This window comes from Mobula birostris, chromosome 3, assembly GCF_030028105.1.
Source record: "Mobula birostris isolate sMobBir1 chromosome 3, sMobBir1.hap1, whole genome shotgun sequence".
Classification (NCBI taxonomy): domain Eukaryota; kingdom Metazoa; phylum Chordata; class Chondrichthyes; order Myliobatiformes; family Myliobatidae; genus Mobula; species Mobula birostris.
Window position 1 is genome coordinate 17,408,067 of NC_092372.1, and position 19,407 is coordinate 17,427,473.

The 19,407-nt window shown below is 43.3% G+C and overlaps 1 protein-coding gene across 2 annotated transcripts in view; it reads right to left on the reverse strand.

Annotated features, from left to right (window-relative positions):
* Positions 1 to 19,407, reverse strand: part of LOC140194909 (A disintegrin and metalloproteinase with thrombospondin motifs 12-like) — a 688,485-nt gene that overhangs the window by 137,791 nt on the left and 531,287 nt on the right. For both annotated transcript variants that reach the window (XM_072252276.1, XM_072252277.1), the window contains exon 15: positions 2,214 to 2,458. In XM_072252276.1, the coding sequence (XP_072108377.1) occupies positions 2,214 to 2,458 (245 nt within the window). The remainder of the gene's footprint in view (positions 1 to 2,213; positions 2,459 to 19,407) is intronic.

A 19,407-nucleotide genomic window follows, 5' to 3' on the forward strand; every position in this document is an offset into this window, starting at 1 on the left:
CTTTGATGATAACATTGTGCACATTTTGGACAGGGAAGACAAGTGGTTTGAAAGAGGGATTAAAGAAGCCAAATTCATCAAACTGGAAAACCCGTCCCTGAACAGAGTGGGTGAGGTACACCACCAACTATCAGCTACTTACAATGCAGACCTAACATCTCTACCCTGGCGTCTCCACAACAGTTCACACCTTCATTCATGTAAAGGTAGGATTAATGATCCTCTCATTACCTCTATGACTCTTAACAACCCTCATGCAATCGCTATACAGTACCTTTAGACAACTCACTGAGTTTATAAGCCGGAAGACTACCCACCATGGATCAGAACTGAAGAAGCCAATGAGTGGCGAAACATCTTCTAGACAACACAACAAGCCCAGTTGCCTTGATTTACTACTGCTTGATAGACAATGACCTGGATGACTGAGAACCTTCATAGACATAGGCCCCCTTATATTAGCAATTTTACACCCTGAGAAAAGGTATTTGGTTGTCCACTAGAATTATGCCCCTTATCATCCTGTACACCTCTATCAAGTCACCTCTCATCCTCCTTCTCTCTAAAGAGAAAAGTCCTAGCTCCCTCAACCTATCCTCTTTGGACACGATCTCTAATCCAGGCAGCATTTTGGTAAATCTCTGCACCCTCTCTAAAACTTACACATCCTTCCTATAATGAGGCAACCAGAACTGAATACAATATTCTCATTGTGGTCTAACCATGGCTTTTTAAAGCTGTAACATTACCTTGTGGCTCTTAAATTCAATCGCCCGACTAATAAAGGACAACACACCATATGCCTTCTAACAATTATATCAACGTGAAGTTGATGCTAAGTAAAGGAAAGACAAAGATGGAAGGGAACAGCTTGATCATTTTGTTGGTGATGGTATACACTTTTCTGCAAATGTCTATCTGATAAGCAGCTTTCTACTTTGTGTATCGGAGAGTTTCACTTTTTATATAATCAATTTTAGATGTTCAATAGTTGTTTTAATCTCACATCATAAGCCTTTTTCTTAAATATTTCAAACAGAAAATTGCTTCTGACAAAACAATGATGACTCATCTCATTCACCTCATCTCTTATACTTCAGGAGATCTGAAGGTTCTGAAAGTCACTTCAGAATCTCCTTTTTCAAACAATTAAATACTAAATTGTTTGCAGCTATGGCTGTAATTTAAAAACCTGTCAGAATTTTGCACATAACTGGATATATACCGGAGCAACAAATGATCTATTGGAGGAACCCAGTGGATCATGCGACATCTGTGACAGGAAACATCAGGTTGGCTCAGTGGACCTCACCAAGCCAGGGGACAGTTGGAAAAGGAAAAGAGCTGAAGAAGAAAGAATGTAATTGGTGAGGACAGTGGATCATGGAAGAAAGGCAAGGAGGAGGAGAACCAGAGGGAGAAGATGGGCAGGTGAGGAATGAAAAAAGAGAGGAGGCAAATGGCTGTCCATCACTTCCTTCTGGCTCCCCACCAGCTTCCCATTATTTCATGGTTCACTCTCCTCTCCTATCAGATTTCTTCTTCTTCTCCAGTCCTTCTCCTCTTCCACCTATCCCCTCCAGCTTCATACTTCATTCCCCTCCTCCATCACCCATCCACCTTCTCTCTCATGTTCCCCTTCAACTGGTCTCACTACCAGCTCAAACTCCTCCCTCTCTCCCCCACCTTCCTATTCTGGCTTCCAACCCCTTCCTTTCCAGTCCTGATGAAGGGTCTCAGCACAAAACTTCCATTGTTTATTCCCCCCTGTAGATGTTGCCTGAACTACTGGATTCCTCCAGCATTCTGTTTGCATGTGTGTGTGTGTGTGTGTGTGTGTGTGTGTGTTACTCAACATCTTCAGCATCTGCAGAATCTCTTGTGTTAATGAACAGGTAGAAAGTTATTTTGTGCCCATGCACACTTCAGTCTATTAGGCACACTGTGTTCATTAACCAACAGATACTGTAAATACAGGATTCTGCAGATGCTGGAAATCCAGAGCAACACACACACAGCAGGTCAGGCAGCATCTACGGATGGGAATAAACAGTTGACGTTTTAGCCACGACCCTTCATCAGGACTTGTCTCCTGAACATCAGTACAATACACAGTAAATGCTGTAAAACTAAGATTATCTTGAATTAGCACTGGAAATTTACCAGTTTTGCCAGTTTGATTACTTTACAGCTTTTGCTCAAGCATGAATTACCTGTATCCAGACAGGTTCTTTTGTGGGTCCTGGTGCAGTTAGATTTTCAAGATTACCATTTCTTTCATATTTAAATATTGTCCCTGCTGCATTGTAGTCTCCATTCCACTGAATTATAAACCCTCCGTTGAGGAAATATTTCTCTGGATCTTCACTTCTCAAGGCTAAGAAATTGCCTGCTTCAGCTATCTCTTCCACCCGAATATCCCTCGCTCCCTCCGGAATCAGAGCCACGTCGACGTAACCTGTAATGAGAACAGAATGAGACTCCGGAGAATTTTGTTGAATCTTAAAAGCTGAATCTGCTTCTCCTTCTGCATAAATTATATTTAAACTGTATTAAGCTTCTGTTATTAGGGAAAGATATCACCGTGATGCAGTTAATTACTATTCTTCCTCATGGTACCAGAGACCTGCATTCAGTCCTGACCTCTGACATTGTCTAGGAAGAGGTACAGTTGGCGTTTTGGGCCGAGACCCTTCCTGGCCTGCGGCGTTCACCAGCAACTTTGATGTGTGTTGCTTGAACTTCCAGCATCTGCAGAATTCCTTGTGTTTACCTCTGACATTGTCTGTGTATCTGGTTGAGTTGGCATGGTTGTGTAACGCTATTACAGCACCAGCAGCCTGTTCAATTCCTGCTGCTGTCTGTAAGGAGTTTGCAAGTTTGCTCTGTGACCACATGGGTTTCCTCTGGCTGCTTTGGTTTCCATCTACATTTGAAGGTAGGTTAACTGGTCACATGGGTGTAATTGGGCATCACTGGACTGAAAGAGCCTGTTACCGTGCTGTATCCATAAATAAATATCTTTATTTTGTAAAAGATGTAATGTAGCTTCATTAAACTTGATTTTTTTTGTGCGTGGGGAGGGTTGATGTTTTCCTTAAATGGGTTCCATGGTTTTCTTTGTTTTGTGGTTCTCTGTGGAGAGGGTGATTCTCAAGGTTCTATACTGCATACATACTTCAATGATAAAAGTACTTTGAACTTTGAACACTATAGGCAGCTGTTGTTCCATGAAGGTTGGCTTACTCTGACTGGAAATTAAAATAATGTGAGGTAATGTTGCAGCTCTATAATCCCCGCTTGGACAACACTTGGAATATTGTGTTCAGTTCTGATCAACTCATTTTAGGGAGGATGTGGAGGAGATTTACTAGGATGCTGCCTGGGTTAGAGAGCATGACTTATGAGGATAGGTTGAGCGAGCTAGGTCATTTCCCTTTGGTGTGAAGGAGGATGACAGGCAATTTGATATGTGTACAAGAAGAGAAGGACATAGATTGAATGGACTTTCTGAGGACAGCAATGGCTAATACCAGAGGACATAACTCTGAAGTGATTGGAGGAAGGTATTTGGGGGGGGGAGGGGATGTCAGAGGTAGGTTTTACATTTTTTTTCGCCCTTAACTCCGAGTGGAGTCATCAGAACGCCGTCATGACGGCATAGAGAGTGGTAAGTGCTCTCTACATTCAAACATCAGTGGGACTTAGGAGGCCTGGTTCAAGACTCTCAGAAGGTTAATTGACAGATTACGTCTGTGGTAAAGAAGGCAAATGCAATGTTGGCATTTATTTCAAGGGGAAGAGAATATAAAAACAAGGAGATAATGTTGTGGCTTTATAAGACACTAGTCAGGCTGCACTTAGAGTATTGTCAACAGTTTTGGGCCCTATATCTCAGAAAGGATGTGTTGTCATTGGAGAAAGTCCAGAGGAGGTTCATGAGGATGGTTTTGGGAATGAAGGGGTTAACATTTGAGGAACATTTGGCAGCCTTGGGCCTGTACTCACTGGAACTTAAAAGAATGTGGTGGGATCTCATTGAAACCTACCAAAAGCTGAAAGGACTAGATCGGGTGGATGAGGAGAGGGTATTTCCTGTAGTGGGGGTATCCAGAACTAGAGGGCACAGCCTCAAAGTAGAGGGGTAACTCTTTAGAACAGAGGCAAGGAGGTTATTTTTTAGCCTGAGAGTAGTAAATCTGTGGAATGCTCTGCCAGAGACTGTGGTGGAGGCCAAGTCCACGCGTATACTTAACATGGAATTTGGCCTTTTCCTGATCGGTCAGGGCATCAAAGGATGTGGCGAGAAGGCAGGTGTTGAGTGGGATCTGGAATCAGCCATGATGGAATGGTGGAGCAGACTCGATGGGCTGAATGGCCTGATTCTGCTCCTATGTCTTATTATTTTATGGTCTTATGCCTGGAACACACTATCGGGGTGGTGATAAGAGACAGATACAGTCGGGACATTTAACAGACTGTTAGATAAGCATATTGATGAAAGAATAATGGAGGGCTATGTGGGAGGGATGGGTTAGACTGATCTTAGAGTAGTTTATAATGTTAGCACAACCTCACAAACCAAAAGGCCTCTTCTGTGCTTTAATGTTCTATGCTCTGTTCATTTCCTTTGCAAAAATTTCAACTTTTTTGTCGTTTCTTGTTAGATATTTTACATTACTTGTAACATTTTACATGATGTCACAGCAAGTGTTACTTAGTTTCAATAAACATATAAAAAGAGTTCTGTTGGGACAACTCAACAGTATTGTGGTTAGTGCAATTGCTTTACAGCACCAACAAGCACTGATAAGGGTTTGAATCCTACCACTGTCTGTTAGAGCTTATACGTTCTCCCTGTGTTAGCACGGGTTTCCAACAGATGCCCTGGTTTGCTCCCACATTCCACAGGCAAACTCCAGTGAGTACAGGCCCAGAGTCATCAAACTCTCCTCATTCCCAGACTTCACTCATTCTGGCAAACCTTTCCTACATCCTCTGAATGCCAGTACAACCTTTCTCAGCTAAGGGGTCCAAAATTGTTCTCAATACTCCAAGTGCGGTTTGACCAATTCTGTAACTACCCTCAGTATTACATCTTCGTTGTTATATTCCAGTCCTCTCAAAGTGAATGCTAAGATTTGCATTTGCCTTCCTCACCACCAACTCAACCTTTAAGTCTAACTTTAGGGTATCCTGCTCAAGAACTCCCAATTCTGTTTGCACCTCTGATTTCTGAACTTGCTCCCCAATTTGAAAGTAGTCGAATCCTTTATTCATTCTCCCAAAATGTAAGACCAAACACTTCCCTACACTGCTATTTCTTCACCCATTCTCCTAATCTGCCTAAGTCCTTCTGCAACACTATCCCTGCTTCCTCAACATTACCTGTCCCTCTACCTACCTTTGAGTTGTCTTTAAACTTGGCTACACAGCCATCAGCCCCAAAATATTGGAGAAGATTTGAATTTTTAAAGGAAACATAAAATGTAAAAGCGAAAGAATGACTTGTAAAAGGAAATGATTCACAGCTGCCAGAAAACAGCAGAAGCACATAAAGCTTCAGGACAGAATGTCATATTTACAAGATTGATGAATAAATTGGCAGAGATTAAATAGGAAAGGGAAACAGGGAAGGGAAAGACTGACAAAGGCATTGCACAAGAGAGATGGAATAATAGAAACACTCATCAAAAGATGATTACTGATTAAATAGAGTGATTGCAATAGAGTGGCAGGCCTGTCAGGACGGGAATGCAGAGGATTTTATCATAATTGTTTGAACTGTACTGTTCATAATCCTGAGCCACAAATAAGGAGAGAAACTTCTAAGACTTATTTAAAGATCAGATGGACCTTGACAGTATGTAGAAATAGAGTTAATTGGATAACTTCTTCAGGGGGAGTAAGCACTGTCACATCCCGGTGAATAAGTTTGCAAGATGAATTGAAGTTTTTCTACTATGCTAATTACATAAAATGGGAGACATTTCCAGGATGAGGAGAGCCAAAATCTATCAAATCAGATCATTTAAGGCACTTTACTGGGAAAAGTAATGCAGGTACCATTGAGGATATTAAATAGTGAAGAAAAGTAGTAAAATATAATCCTCAAATTTAGGGATCATTGAACATACAAACAGAATGAGAGACTGCGAAAGGGATGGATTGGTTGAAGACCATGGCCTGCTCTAGCTGCTCCAGGCTTCGTGTCTACAAGCTCAGCGATGGTTTGCTCCAGTCTCCGTTGCATTGAGGCTGAGACTGTAGCTAGGGCCTGCTCAGACTGCTCTGGGCTTCATGTCTATGGACTCGCTCTTGTTCTGCATGCTGTTGCTTGCTTTTATTGTCTGGACGATTTGTGTTCTTCTTTCCCTCTCTGCACACTGGGCGTTTTTTTGTCTTTTTTAAATGGGTTGTTTCAGGCTTTTTCTTTTGTGGCATCCTGTAAGGAGGTGAGTCTCAAGGTTGTATAATGTATACATACTTGGATAATAAATGTTCTTTGAGCTCTGAACTTTGGAAGTACCTTGCATCCAATGGGATACTCAAGAGTTAACGGTTTGTTTCTATCGTCCTTCCTACACATAGAAACAACATTGGCTATTCTTCAGCCCGCTGTGAATAATGAGGATACAAAGATCTCGGATCTAAAGTGTTTTAAATGATTCCCGGATGTTTTGTTGCCTCCCGAGTGCGAGGGTCAGAGATATCTCAGATCTAGTCCACAGCATTCTTAACTGGGGCGGTGAGCATCCAGAGGCCGTGGTCCTTGTCGGTACCGATGACGTGGGTAGGATGGGTGACAAGATCCGGCAAAGTGAGTTCAGGGAGTTAGGTGCCACGTTAAAGGACAGGACCTCCGGGGTTGTGCTCTCAGGATCGCTATTCACGCCACGTGCTAGTGAAGCCAGAACTAGGAAGGTCATACAGTTTAACATGTGACTAAGGAGTTGGTGCAGGAAAGACAGCTTCAGATGTTTGGATCATTTGACTCTCTTCCAGGGAATGTAGGATGTGTAGAGAAGGGTCAGTTTGCACCTGAACTGGATGAGGACTAGTATCGTACAGGGAGGGCTTTCTAGTGCTGAATGGGGGGATTTAAATGGCAGCTGCAGAGGATGGGAATCAGAGCACCTGAACAGGCAGTGGAGTGGTTGTGTAGGTTATTAAGCCTACATACAAGTTCAGGAATCAAAATGTTGAACATGCTGGGACTGAGGTTCTCAGCTGCGTATATTTCAATGGAAGGAGTATTATCGAAAAGGCGTATGAACTTAGGGCATGGATCAGCATGGAATTATGACATTGTAGCCATTAATGTGAGACTTGGTTGCAGGAGGGGCAGGACTGGTAGCTCAATGTTCGGGGGTTCCATTGTTTTAGGTCTGACAGAGTCTTGCGAGACCATGGACCATGGATCTGCGCCTGGAAAGTCTTCACTCTCCAGGGCACAGGCCTGGACAAGGTTGTATGGAAGACCTGCAGTTGCACATGCTGCAAGTCTCCCCTCTCCACAACACCAATGTTGTCCATGGGAAGGGCATTAGGACCCATACAGCTTGGCACCAGTGTCGTTGCAGAACAATGTGTGATTAAGTGCCCTGCTCAAGGACACAACACATTCCCTCAGCTGGGGCTCGAACTCATGACCTTCAGGTTACTAGTCCAATGCCTTAATCACTTGGCCACGTGTCAACGTCTGATAGAGTAGGAGTGATTAAAGGGGAGCGGTGGCATTACAAGTCAGGGAAAATGTCACGGCAGTGCTCAGTCAGGATCGACCGGAGAGCTCATCTAGTGAGGCTTTATAGATACAACTGAGGAATAAGAAAGGTACGAACACGCAAATGGGATTTTAATCCCACTACATAAATTACCTACTATTCCTCAGGGTTTAGAGGAGCAAATTTGTAGGGAGCTCACAGACTGTTGCAAGAAACATAAGGCTGTGATAGTAGGTGATTTTAACTTTCTATATATTGAGTGGGACTTCCATACTGTAAAAAGTCTGGATGGGAAAGAGTTTGTCAAATGTGTCCAGGATAGTTTCCTTAATCAGTACGTAGAAGTCCCAAAGAGAGAGATTATGACACTATCTCCTATTAGGGAATGAGACAGGACAGATTACAAAAGTTTGTGAAGGGGAACTCTGCATCTAGTGATCATTATGCCATTAGCTTCAAGGTAGTTATGGAAAAGAACAGGTCTGGGCATTGGGTAGAGGTTCTAAATTGGAGAAAGGCCAATTATGATGCTATCAGACAGGATCTGGGCAAGTGTGGATTGGGATAGGTTATTTTCTGGCAAAGGTATGCTTGGTAAGTGGGAGACCTTCAAAAGTGAAATTTTGAGAGTGCAGAATTTATATGTTCCTGTAAGGATAAAAGTCAAGGATAGCTGGATTTTGGAACCTTGGTTTCCGAGAGATATTGAGGCCCTGGTTAAGGAAAAGGAGGATATGCACAGTAAGCATAGGCAGGTAGTAAAAAAGGAAGTACTTGAGGAGTACTAGAAATGCAAGAGAACACTTAAAAAGAAAATCAGCAGGGATAAAAGAAGACATAAGGTTGCTCTAACGGACAAGGTGAAGGACCTTCTACAGATATATTAAAAGCAGAATGATAGCAGGGACAAAATTAGTCCTCTGATCAGAGTGGTCATCTATGTGTAGAGCTGGAAGAGATGTGGGAGATCCTCAATGGGCTTTTTACATTTAATTGGGAGGTGCACTCAGAAACTACAGAAGTGAGGCAATCCAACAGTGAGGTCATGCACATCATACAGACTACAGAGGAGGAGAGGTTTGCTGTCTTGGGGCAGGTTAGGGTGGGTAAATCCCCAGGAACTGACAAGGTGTTCCCTTGGACCCTGTGGTTCAAAGGTTCATTTATTATTGAAGTATACAACTCTGAAATTCTTCTTCTACAGGTAGCCATGAAACCAAGAAAGAGAACAAAGGCAGCACAATCAGCAACTCTCAAATACCTCTCACTGCACAAAAAAAACAAATAAAAATGGAACAGGCACAATCGAACCCCAAATCCCCCTCCCCGCACTAAAAAAACAAGAAAGATTGGGCAAAATACACATAACATAAATAACTATAAGACAAAAAAACTGTCTACAGTCCACGTCCACATCTAAAACACAGAAAACCTGGGAACACTCTCCAGGCCCAGTGGCAAACTTCTCCTCTCTATAGCAGAGCGATCAAGAGATAGGCAGTCAGCGTTCACCCTCCACATTCGCTTTGATTCTTTGATCTCCCTCATCACTTCAATCAGCGCACAATGGAAGCTTTCATTGGCGAAATGGAGTCAAACATTGGCTTGTGCCCCATTCCGCAGTCTGCCTGCCAGGAAGTTCACGCAGGCTGCCTCGGACTCCCGGAATCTTCTCAGAGACTGCAGAGCGCTGAAGCACCCAAACAATCTCCAAACTTCTGCATGCACTTTGATGTTTCAGTCTCCATTGTCACTTTAATTGGCGAACAACGGAAGCTTTAATCGGCGAAATGGAGTCAAGCATTGGCTCCTGCCCTGTGCCGCAGCCTGCCCATGCTCGTCACCTGTCTCCCAGAATCCTCTTGGAAACTACAGAACGGTGGAAAACTCGAACAATCTCTAAACAGCAAATCACAGGCTCCAACAGCTCCAGAATCACATCCAAGACAAAAACAAATGTAAAAGGCATAAAAGAAGTGAAATATACGGTTTCATAATCTATCCAGAAGATGTCGACTGAAGGAGTGTCGTATGCAGGTGCCATCTTGACCAGAAGGCTGTGGCAGACTAATGCAGAAACTGCAGGGGCCCTAGCAGAGATATTTCAAACATCCTTAGCCTCAGGTTAGGTGTTAGAGGACTGCAGTACGGCGAATGCTCTTCTACTGCTTAAGAAAAGCGCTTAGATTAAGCCAGGGAATTAGAGGCCAGTGAGCCTGACATAATTAGTGGGATAAGTTATTGGAAGGTATTCTGAGGGACCAGATATATAAGTATTTGGATAGAAATGGAATGATTAGGGATAGTCAACATGGCTTTGTGTGTGGTAAATCAACTTATAGAAACTTTTGAGGAAGTAACCAGGAAAGTTGATCAAGGCAAGGCAGTTGATGTTATCTACATGGACCTTAGCAAGACATTTGACAAGGTTCCACGTGGGAGGATGGTCAAGAGAGTTCAGTTACCCGGCATCCAAGATGAGGTAGTAAATCTAATTAGACGTTGGCTTTGTGGAATAAGCTAGAGAGTGGTGGTAGATGGTTGTTTTTCTGACTGGAGACCTGTGACTTGTGGTATGCCACAGGGATCGGTGCTGGGTCCACTGCTGCTTGGCATCTAGATCAATGATTTGGATGATAATGTAGTAACCTGAGATCAACAAATTTGCAGATGACACCAAGATTTGGGTGTAGTGGACAGCGAGGAATACTATCAAGGCTTGCAGCGGGCTCTGGGCCAGCTGGAAAATGGCAGATGGAATTTAATGCAGACAAGTGTGAGGTGTTGCTCTTCAGGAGGGCCAACCAGGGCATTGAGAGTGTGCTGGAACAGAGGGCTCTGAGAATAGGCCAGTCAGTTGATCAGTACAGGTCTTTAGTACTCAGCCCGCTACCCCGTCTGGACAGTTTGGTTTACGTGTGTTCACTCTCCTGAAGAATGCTCTCAGATCAGCCCCAGAGACTGAAATCATGGGGCCACAGGGGGCTGTGGGAGTTCATGAAAGTGCATCCGTGTTTTGACAGTCAAAGCAAAATTAAAAGGCATTGAGCTTATCTGGGAGTGAAAGCTTATTGTCACCTGTGTTGCTTGGTTTCACTTTGCCGGAGGTGACAACATTCAAGCCCCTGCTACAGCTGTTGAGCATCCTTCAGTGATTCACGTTTGGTCAAGGATTGTCACTTTGTAAGTGAGATGGCTTCCCAAGGATCAAACCCGTACCTCTTGCATTTTAATTGATCACCAGACCTGAATCCACTGATCCTCAGCAGATTGTGATGTCATGGTTCATCCTGGTTGGGGAAGACGCTGAATGATTTTGTGGGGACACACTCGTCTACGACTGGTCTATAAAACCCGTGGTGTATTTGTTTAGATCCTCTGATGAGTCCTTGAGCACGGCCCAGTCCACCTACTCAAAGCAATCCCATAGCCGCTCCTCTGTCTCCCGTGACCACGTTTTTGTTAGCCTTATCTCTGGAGCCTTGCTATTTAGCCTCTGCCTGTATAGAAGTAGGAGGAGGGCAGCCAAGTGTTCACATTTCCCAAAATGTGGTCTATGTTTCCAATAGTAGGCAATCCTTTCGGTAGTATAGCAGTGGTTAAGTGTGTTGGGACCCTTGCTGCAGAAGGCGATATGTTGATCTTAATTGGACAGATAGTTCTTCAAACAGGCTTGACTGACGTCTCCGACAATGACCTAAAAGGCTTTGCGGTAGACTCTTTGTTGTTTGCTGATGGCAGCACTCAGTACCTGCAGCGGCTGCTTAACATCAGTCTTTGAGTGGTAAACTGCAGTCAGGAACACGTGGCAGAACTCTCCTGATAAGCAGAATTGTCAGCACTTAATCATTAGATGTTCCAGGTCAGGGGAACCAGAGTGTGACAAGACTGCTGCATCTGAGCGTGACAGAGTTTATCATGAAACACAGACCCCAACCTTTTGCCTTCTTTGAAGCAGCAGTCCAGTCTATCCTACGTATCTGAGTTCCAAATCCGGCGTGAGCCATGTCTCCATGAAACACAGACCGCAGCAATTCCTCATTTCCCACTGATACAGAAATCTTGCCTTCCTGTTTTTAAAAAACTACCTCTAACATCTCCCCTCAACTTTCCTCCAGTCACCTTAAACAGATACCCTCCTCTGGTATATCCTCCATCTGGAAAAGGGTGCTGGCAATCCATAATATCTTATATACTTCTATCAGGTCACCTCTCATCCATTCCCTTGAACTTTCCAGATGAACCAAAGCTTGATAACATTCACAGAGCAGATCATCACAGGGGGGAGATCGTCGACTCAGACCATGAGAGGCCTGCGTTGGACATTTTTACGCCTTACAAGGCGCAGATTGGAAGTCCGTGTGGGGCGCCACTCCTCGCACAGACTAGAGCAATGTGTGATTAACTGCCTTGCTCAAGGGCACAAACATGCTCCCTCAGCTGAAGCTCAAACTAGCAACCTTGAGGTAACTAGACGAACGCCTCAGCCACTTGGCCACGTGCCCAACACTCTCTCATCACAGAGCTCTTTCTGTATCTTTATTGGAGCTATGTTATGTAATGTAAGATAAGACAAAGTGGGGCAGGATGGTAGTGTAATGGTTAGCACAATGATTTACGGCCCCAGCAACATGGATTCAATTCCTGCCACTGCCTGTAAGGAGTTCGTACATTCTCCTCATGACCTACAGGTTTATTCCTGGTGCTCTGGTTTCCACCCACATTCCAAAAAAAACTGTACAGGTTAGTATGTTGTGAGCATGCTATGTTGGCACTGGAAGAAAAATAGAGAGTTACGGAGTAGTGTGGGTTTAGTACTTTTTTTTAGTAATATATGGATCGGCACTACATCGAGGGCCAAAGGGCCTGTACTGTGCTGTAGAATTCTAGTGTCTAGAAGAGTGGTGACACTTGTGGGCTTCCCCAGCACAATCCTCAGACTGTGTTAGTCAGTGACGACAATGGCATATTCCACTGTATGTTTCAATGTGCATGTGACAAATAAAGCTCATCTTTAATAATATACAAATTAACAAATTACAAGAAAATATAACATATAATATGCATAGCTTTGTAATAGGTGTCTCAGATATTTTGAATATTCCCAGGCCAGAAGGTCCTCAAAGTATTGATGATATTACAATTTTTCAAGGGGACTTTGAGAACATCTTTGAAGTATTTTCTTTTGCTATGATGGAGCTCAGGAAGGTGCCAGAAAAGGGCCAGCAACATCATGAAGGATCCCATCTATCATGTTCATGGACTGTTTGTCCCACTCCCATCAAGGAGGAGGCTATGTAGCGTTCACACCAGGACGACCAGACTCAACAAAAGTTTCTTTCCTTAAGTAGTAAGACTGATCTACAGCTCCACCCACTAACCCACCCCGCCACACCCCCACCACTACTTTACATTTCCTGTCGGAGTCACCTAATGTGCGTCACCCTATGGATATACAATCTATATACACAAATTACCATTTGTGTGTGTATATATATATATATATATATATATACACGTATATATGTAAGGGGTTTCTTCTTTTGTGTTACTGCTAAGGTGAATAAAATGGCTTCTTTGTTATGTTAAAAATAAAATGGCTTCTCTGTGATGTTAACTGCTGAGACAGTGGTTCTCTCTCTAGCAGCTTGTTTGGGTTATATTACTGATAAGAAAATTGTATTCATTTGCTAACCGATTGGGATAGATGTTATTCTTTCTTGTGTGTCTGTCAGCTATTGTTTTCAGGGACTTTGGGTCAGAAGGCATGATGGGGACAGAGAGAGGAGACGCGATGCCGTAAGCTGGCCGATGGGACGGATTCCGAGCGGGAGTCCGAGGCCTAGGGTCTTCGGTGAGGAGAGGAGACGAGGACAGACTTGTGTGGAGCATCTGGTTGGTCCCAGACGGCAGGTCGAGGTGGTCAGAGGGGATCGAATGGTGGAAAGAGAACCCCGTTAATTGAGCTCCAACTGTTGTGCACGAAGTGGTTGAACTTTGATAAGTTTGGCACCTTTTACTTTCCTTTTATATTTTATCTCTATTAATTACATAGTTCCAGTAATATCTATAAATTGTAATCATTTAATCGCATATGGTGTATTGTCTGTTATTTGGGCAGGGTGGGGCACATCACACAGCATCCACACAAACTTGATTACCCAGTTTGGCAGGGCCGAAGGCTGCTCCCCTTAGACGGAAGCGAGCTGAGCCAGCCTGAGGCTTACCAGGGGGCTACATATATATATACATATAATTTATTTATTGATTGATTGATTGATTGTGTTCTTTATCTTCTTGTTTTTTTTTTGGTTTTTTGTGATACATCAGAATCAGAACCAGGTTTAATATCACCTGCATATACTGTGAAATTTGTTAATATACCGGCAGAAGTACAATGCAATACGTGACAAATATAGAGAAAAACTAAATAAATGTATTGCAGTAAGCATATTCAGATCAGATCCGGAGTAACAACTAATTTGCTCTCCTTTAGACTTAATGTACTGGAAATGGCAGTAATCAATCTCGAAATCTTGAATAGAAAGTGCCAGTTTCAGAAATTTTGTGCCAGGTAAGTGAACATTGTGGCCAACCAGATGGCTAAGAGCAATTTGAAGTTCAGTGGCTGGGATGCTGGACTTGAGAGAATGCAGGCGAATCTGCAGAGGATTTGCAGAATTTGAAAGTAAAGAACCCTGCTCAAAAGAAGAAAAATGACTCCACATCAGGGGCTCTGAACCTGGGGTCCACAGCCTCCTCGGTTAATGATCGTGGTCCATAGCGTAAAAATGGTTGGGAACCCCTGATCTAGATGCATTTTTTAAATTTATTCATTTACAGGATTTGGGTATTGTCAGCTAAGCCAGCATTTATTGCCCATCCCTAGTTGCCCTTGAGAAGGTGGTGATGAGCTGCCTTCTTGAACCGCTGCAGTCCCTGAGGTGTAGGTACACCCACAGTGCTGTTAGGGAGGGAATTCCATGATTTTGACCCAGCGACAATGAAAGAATGACAATAAGTGATCAGAGGGCGGAGCTTAGTCAAGATGGTGCTAAACAGCGACTCCTTTGTTTGCATATTCGGAAAGAGTTCTATTTCCACTTTTAATATCTCTGTTTTTCCATTTCAGGGTTCTTTTGAAGACCCTGACCTGGAGTTACACGCTGACTTCGGTTCTTTGCAGGAATGAGACCCCCTCTCAGGGTCTCACAACCGGCTGTTATCCGTCATGCCAAGGGCACCCCCTAAGTTCAGCTCACCTTTGGAGGCCTAGGATCTCTGGACTTGAGACGGGCAGATCGAAGGTCGGTGTCCCGGACCAGTGTGCTGTGGGAGCTGGAAGATCTTTGGCTGTGTGCCCAGAGACCTGAGATATTTGGGCACAGAGCTTGGAAAAAGCGACGCAACAGACGTTTAACATTGTAAACCAGCAAGTTGTTTGTTATGTCTCCCCTCTCGCAGTGAAATAGAGACATCCCTTTCTCCCATATTAGAGAGTGAGAGAACCTGTGGTACGCTGAGTACTGGGTGAACGCAAAGGCTTTGGAGTACTGCAAGTCTGTGTCTTTGCTGTTGCTTTTGCTGCACACTTGAGCGCTCGGTGGCGGGTGCTGACGCTTCTTTTTGCCGGTGGGGGGGGAAGAGGGGCTTGCTACTTGCTGCCGCTTATGCACGGGAGGGAGAGGAGCTGGGGTTCTAACGTTTAACAGTCATTCATTCTTTGGGGCACTCCTCTGTTTCATGGATAGTTGCGAAGGAAAAGCATTTCAGGATGTATATTGTACACATTTCTCTGACATTAAATGTGCCTTTGAAACCTTTGATGGAGGGATTGGATGCTTGTGGAAGCGGTACCAACCAAGTGGGCTACCTGGTACTGGATGGTGTCGAGCTTCTTGAGTGTTGATGGAGCTGCGCTCATTCAGGTGAGTGGCAAGTATTCCTTTACACTCCTGAACTGAGCTTTGTAGCTGGTGGACAGGCTTTGGGGAGGTGAGTTACTCGCTGCAGGATTCCTAGCCTTTGACCTGCTCTAGTAGCCAAGGTGCTTATATGGCTAGAAGTAATTAAATAGAGGGAAATCATTGCTTAGTAATGTGAATAGGAAAAGAAATAAAGAATTTAAGTATAAAAAGCTGCAATTTAATATTCTTTCAAATTCTGCATTTCAGTATGACTTGCTGACTCATAATATTTAACTTCTAAAACTTTGTTATTGTGTTTAATAAAGCTAACAGACATAACTTTACATGGGTTCATCCACTAGGTGGCAGTTAGGAGCAGCTCCTTTGATTACTTGATTCAGAACCAGATAACCAGATCAATGAGAACCAGGTTCCGATTTGTATGGCATATACCATGAAACTTATTGTTTTCTGGCACCAGTACAGGGCAAAGGCATAAAAATCTGTAAATTACAGAAATAAACAAAATAAATAAAGGAATAACGAGGTTGTGTTCATGGATTCATGGTCCATTCAGAAATCAATTGGTGTGAGGGTAGGAGCTGTTCCTAAAATGTTGAGTGTGGGTCTTCAGGCTCTTGTACCTCCTCCTTGATGGAAGTAATGGGAAAAGGGCATGTCCTGGATGATTAATAATAGATGCTACCTTCTTGAGGCAATGACTTTTGAGATGCTTGAGTTAGTGTCTTTGATGGGGCTGGTCGAGTCAACAACTGCCTGTAACTGCTTTCAGTCCTGTGATTTGGCGTCTCCACACCAGGCCGTGACACAGTCCACCCGGCAGAATCCTCTCCAAAGCACATCTGTAGAAACTTGCTACAGTCTTGGATGATATGCCAAATCTCCTCAAATTCCTAGTTAAGTAGAACCTCCAACACATTTGTGACGCAGACTACGCATTTCACTGGCTGTTTCGAAACTTTGATATACATGTGACAAATAAAGCTGTATCTTTATCTTAATAATAGTGTCCTAGCTTCTAAATTCTCTGCCCTGATCAGTGAAGGAAAATGTGCCATATACCTTCTTCACCACCTTGCCTGTCCGGGCATCACGACTGGTTTGGGTTTGGGTCTTTGCGTACTTTGAACGGGACACAACTACGGACACAGCAGAGAAAGAAAGAGCAGTTCTGTATTTGCAGTTCAGTCATATTGGAAATATTTGGATCGGAATGGAGGTAGCGAGGCATTTAATATAATGCCCGTGACCCAGGTTCAATTCCACCACTCTCTGTAAGCATTTCTTATGTCCCCCCCCCCCCCCGGTGACACTGTGGATTTCTTATGTCCCCCACCCCGGTGACACTGTGGGTTTCTTATGTCCCCACCCCGGTGACACTGTGGGTTTCTTATGGGTGCTCCGATTTCTTCCCACAGCACGCTAGTTTGGCACAGCCCTAGCACAATCCTAGGAATTTGTTGTTCGTTGACACAAATAAAGCATTTCACTGTATGCTTGACCTACATATGACAAAAGTTGTTAATCTTACACCTTGAAAATAACCCTTTTTTTTTATTTAGAGATACAACACAGTAACAGGCCCTGCTGGCCCAAGTAGATTAGATTAGATTAGGTTCAACTTTATTGTCATCGTGCCGAGTACAGATACAAAGCCAATGAAGTGCAGTTAGCATCTGACCAGAAATGCAAAGAATAGTGTTATTTACAAAATAACTGCAAATAAAAAGTAAGTGTTCACAACACGCTGGAGGAACTCAGCAGGTCGGGCAGCATCCGTGGAAAAGATTGGTCGACGTTTTGGGCCGCCCGAAATGTCGACCGATCTTTTCCACGGATGCTGCCCAACCTGCTGCGTTCCTCCAGCGTGTTGCGAGTGTTGCTTCACTCCCAGCATCTGCAGATTATTTTGAGTTTAAAAAGTAAGCGCTAGAGCACACAAATATAAAAGTACTGAGACAGTACAATGTGGGTGCAATACTGCGCTGCACTGCCCAATTACACACATGTGACGAGTGAACCTACTAACCTATACACTTTGAAATGTGGAACAAAACCAGAGCAACTGGATGAAATCCACATATCACCAGGAGAAGGTACAAGCTCCATACAGAATGCAGTGGAATTGAACGTAAGTTGCTCATTTCTGTAACAGCGCTAAAGGAATTGTTATACTAACTGCGACACTACGTGCCACCCCTAAATCCACCTGTGTGTATATGCAGAACAACTTGTGTGTACACTTGGCGGTCAAGATGAGGGCAAGAGGTACAGTACTGTGCAAAAGTCTTAGACACATTTATGCAGACAGGGTGACCAAGACTTTTGCACGGTACTTGTATTTGTCATCATGGAGTGGACAGCAAGTTTGTGAATCTGGCGGGAGCAAAGAATATTGGGAATGGTGAGGTGTGGGACAGGTGGCAGAGAGGGAGTGCCCGGACTGTGGTGGCATGGGTCCAAACACGCCCAGTCATGGGACACAGACCAAAGTCATTCAATTCCAAGCAATTAGTTCATTGATCATTACAGAATGTCTCTCTGGTGCCTCCCACTCCCTCCCCTCTCCCTTCCCCCTTTTCCCAACCACAATCTCCCTGCTCCTTTCCCACTCTCAGTCCACAATAGAGACCCATATCAGAATCAGGTTTATCATCACTCACATACGTCATGAATCTTGTTTTTATTTGCGGCAGCAGTACGGTGCAATATATAAAATTACTACAGTACTGTGCAAAAGTCTTAGGCACCCTTGCAATATATATGTGACTTTTGCAGAGCACTGTATGTCTTATGGTCTAATGAAAGAATCCAAGCCAAACAAATTGAAAGAGAGAGATAAATGTAAATAAGCACAGTAATTCAACATTATTCTCTGTGTACAGTAGCACAAAATTTGAGCAATGAGATGAGATACTGATGAGCTGCTAGTTTCTGTAGACTAATATTCTATAAATATCATTAAGGAAAAAGTATTCACACTTATGCACTTCTTGACCCTAAATGTCTAACAATAATACAAAGCCAATTAAACATCTTTTGAGTTATAGGCAACAGTTAAATCGAAACTGGTCTCCAAATTGCACCTAGCTAGATCTTACAAACAGTACAGTGCAATACATAAAATTACTACAGTAATATGCAACAGTCTTAGGCATCCTTGCTATATATATATATGTGCAGGAAAATTTTACACAGTACTGTGCTTAATTTCTCATGACTACAGAGCTAAACTGCACATACAGTACTTCTAAAAGTGGTTGCTTTTCGCATTGGATCTTTGTCAAATAAAAAGCATTGCAATCAAAGAAGGCTTTTAGACTGAAATGCAGATTATTATTTCAATGGCCATAACCTTCCACTGGGACTCTACATAATATGCTGGTGCTTCTTCTTCCCTTTGCTCCCATGCAAGCTCCAAGAATAAGATGAAGGACAATCTCACTAAATTCCTAATGGGCTCAATGTAGAAAACTGATCAGTTTCAAAAAAACTTTGGTTTTGAATAGCTTCGCCTTTCCTCGGAAAAAATGAAGAAAAGGAAATTGAAGGTAAATGTCAAAGAAGGGCTTAAAAGAAAACATGACGGCCACAGAGGAGCTTAGAAATTCACTAGCAAGCAAGGAGGATGAGAGGGGAAGCTGAAAACTGTACAGTGTGCGTACATGGAAATTCAGACTTAAAGGCAGAAAACCGCATGAAAGCCTTATCTACTGACAGAAGATCAAACAGAGTACACAAGGAATGACTTC